Raw genomic sequence first — 3,154 nt, 5'->3', positions numbered from 1 at the left:
GGATGTGAAGAGTGCTTTTCTTCATGGTGATCTTGATGAGGAGATTTATATGGAGCAGCCACAGGGTTTCATCTAGGATACTTCCTTGGTTTGCAGACTAAGGAAATCTCTCTATGGCCTTAAGCAGGCCCCTAGGGCTTGGTACGCCAAGATGGATTCCTTTCTTCTCTCTGCAGGGTTCACCAGGTGTCATTCCGATCCGAATGTCTACATTTTGCGGTAGGATGACTCTCACTTGATACTTGTGCTCTATGTTGATGACTTGATCATTACAGGGAGTACTACATCCATCATTAGCAAGGTCAAATCTGCTTTGCATGACATATTTGCTATGACTGACTTGGGTCTTTTGCACTACTTTCTCGGGATAGAGATTTCACAATCACCTTCCGGGATTACACTATCGTAGCCCAAGTATGCTCTTGATCTACTTGCACGCTTTCATATGGCCGATTGTAAGCTTGCCCCGACTCCCTTTCTTTCAGGAGTCAACCCTGAGGCTCAGTGTTCTTCTCCACTAGTTGATGCCACTTTGTATCGTTAGCTTGTGGGTAGTCTCATCTACTTGACCCATACACACCCTGATATTTCATTTGTAGTTGGCATGGTTTCCCGCTTCATGCAGGAACCACATGAGCTTCATTGGAAAGCCACCAAACGCATCCTTCATTACATCCAGGGTACACATCACTATGGGATTCACTATGTAGCAGGCATAGGACTTTGCTTGGTTGGTTACACAGACTTTTATTGGGCTGGCGATCTTGATGATCGTAAGTCTACTTCCGATTACAGTTTTCACCTTGGTTCGGGCCCCATTTGTTGGCAAAGCAAGAAGCAACATGCTATTTCTCTCTCTTCGACTAACGCTGAGTATCGAGGTGTTGTTAATGCAACAACTGAGACCATTTGGCTCCAGTAGATTCTCATAGAGTTTGGATTCACCACTCCACGACCGACAGTTCTACATTGCGACAATCAGAGTGCTATTGCAATCTCAAAGAACCCGGTCTAGCACCAGCGGACCAAACACATCAAGATTCATATGCACTATATCTGAGAGCTCATTCAAGAGCAGGTCATTGATTTGTAGTATTGTCCTACAATGGAGCAGGTTGCTGACATATTCACCAAACCTTTCACCGAGAGCAAGTTCCAGTAGTTGCGAGCTCTCTTGGGGGTGCGGGATGTGTCATTAGGGGGGGTCAGCTGACTTCTCCTTCCTCTCTTATGGGGGGGACTTTTTCCTCTTTGAGGTTTTGTCCTTCTTCTTTGAGAGTCTTTTGTACTTTCATCTCTCTTTTGGGGGGGAGTTTTTTCCCACTGGGTTTTCTCCCTTTCTTTGTTTATGAGAGATTGCATTGCATAGTTTTTCTTGCATTTGCATATTGTCCATGGGTACCTATCATGGCCTAGTAGCCGGGATCCATCTAGCATTGTTGACTTGAGTCTTCATTCCCCTAAGTTGCACTTAAGGGGGGGTGTTGGTGTAAATAAATATTCATTTTGGATATTATTACACTTTACTTAAGTTAACTTAGGATAATGCATCTCTTCGTAGTTTGGATTTGAGACACTTAGGGAAGTGTGCACATAGGGATAGAGCTTGTAGGAGAAATTCCACCTTTTGTGGTCTTATTTTGCCATTACACTCCACATTCGGTGGGTCATCCACCTCTTGTGGAATATTATATTATTTCTCCTACCTACCCCTAGTATTTCTTACCTACCCTTGTTTCTCATTGAGCCACATGTCATAATTGTGTGCTTGTACATCCATATGGCCTTGCCTATATAAGCAGGCCTATATTCATTGTATTGGTTAATCCAGTTGATCATTTGCATATTGATGAGAATACAGTTTGTTCTTATCATTCTATTGTCTCTCTTTTTATGCTTTTCATTGTGCCCTTGATCTTGGCAAAATCCTACAGAATTCCCTTGTGAATCCTCTCTGAATAAAGAAGCAAAATATTGCACACCTTCCATAGACATATCATGAAAATAAGAGAGAGTTTATCCCCAATCATTGATCAAAAGTGGAATAGAGATACCATGACTCCTAGCCTTCACAAAATTGAAGAACAAAGTCATGTTCCTATCACCCTCTTGATCCACTTAACATGAGCTTTCTATTTCCAAAAGACTTCTTCTCGCATCTCCCATTCTTCTAAAGCTTTCAAGGGCTTGGACTCTTCCTGCAAAATTTCCTCTATCGCCCCTCCCTCTCTGATTGACCTCGTGATGCTATCCAATTTAGCCTGTGCAACAAACTTCTCATGAAATTTTGAAGCATAACCGATTCCATCGCTTAAGCTGATACTTAACGAATTGAAGAAGCTTAGCAAAAACATACATTGCAGTACCATGAGAAGGTCTACCATACTGCCACCATTGAGCAACATAGTCGTGAAGATCAAGATCACGTGGCCACATAAGTTGAAACTTGAAGGGAGGAGTCTGTGGTATCCGAGTAGAAGAAATAGAGAGCTTAATAGACGAATGGTCTAAACCCCTCCAATTCAAAATCTTAGAACAAGAAGACCACATACCGCCAACCCAAAAGCAAGAAACCAAGAAATGATCCAGTATTTTAGCTATACAACTATCCCCCACTCTCCTATTATTCCATGTAAATTTCCCATTGATGGGCTTGATATCAACAAGATTCAACACATAAATGTTATCTTGAAGCAGCATCGCAGAGGGTTCTAGCCTTGTCGTGCCACCCCGTTTCTTAGCAAGCTCAATAATAGCATTGAAATCACCCACAATAATCCAAGGGTAATAAGGAACCATATTATGGACTAAGCAGATATTGGACCACATGAGTTGCTTTCCATGTAGCTCAATAGGCACATACACATTGGTAAGAAGAACCAATTCTCTTGCCGCAAAAAGGGAAGCCACCATGGAGATAGAGGACTTAAAAGACACCCACCACTAGGGGCAAATATTTTGAGGGTTCCATAAGCAAGTCACACCCCTAGAGGACCCCATAGCACCAATACACTAACAGTCACCATTTATCCATATCTTAGGAACTAAACCAATCATACTTTCAATAGATAACTTGGTCTCCTGCAGAAAAGCACATTAGGAGAGTGACATCTAATCAAATCCTGATCAAATTTTTGTCGAGGGCCATTGTTCA

General features: G+C 42.2%; 1 protein-coding gene across 1 annotated transcript; it reads right to left on the bottom strand.

Moving 5' to 3' along the window:
• Nucleotides 1–2,277: 2,277 nt before the first annotated feature.
• Nucleotides 2,278–2,913, bottom strand: LOC131876474 (uncharacterized). The gene has a single exon (XM_059221887.1). The coding sequence runs from the start codon at nucleotides 2,911–2,913 to the stop codon at nucleotides 2,278–2,280; it is 636 nt and encodes a 211-aa protein (XP_059077870.1).
• Between the last annotated feature and the right edge of the window lie 241 nt (nucleotides 2,914–3,154).

This window comes from Cryptomeria japonica, chromosome 6, assembly GCF_030272615.1.
Source record: "Cryptomeria japonica chromosome 6, Sugi_1.0, whole genome shotgun sequence".
NCBI lineage: Eukaryota > Viridiplantae > Streptophyta > Pinopsida > Cupressales > Cupressaceae > Cryptomeria > Cryptomeria japonica.
The sequence above is the reverse complement of the archived record's forward strand: the minus strand, read 5'-3'. Positions and strand labels throughout refer to the sequence as shown.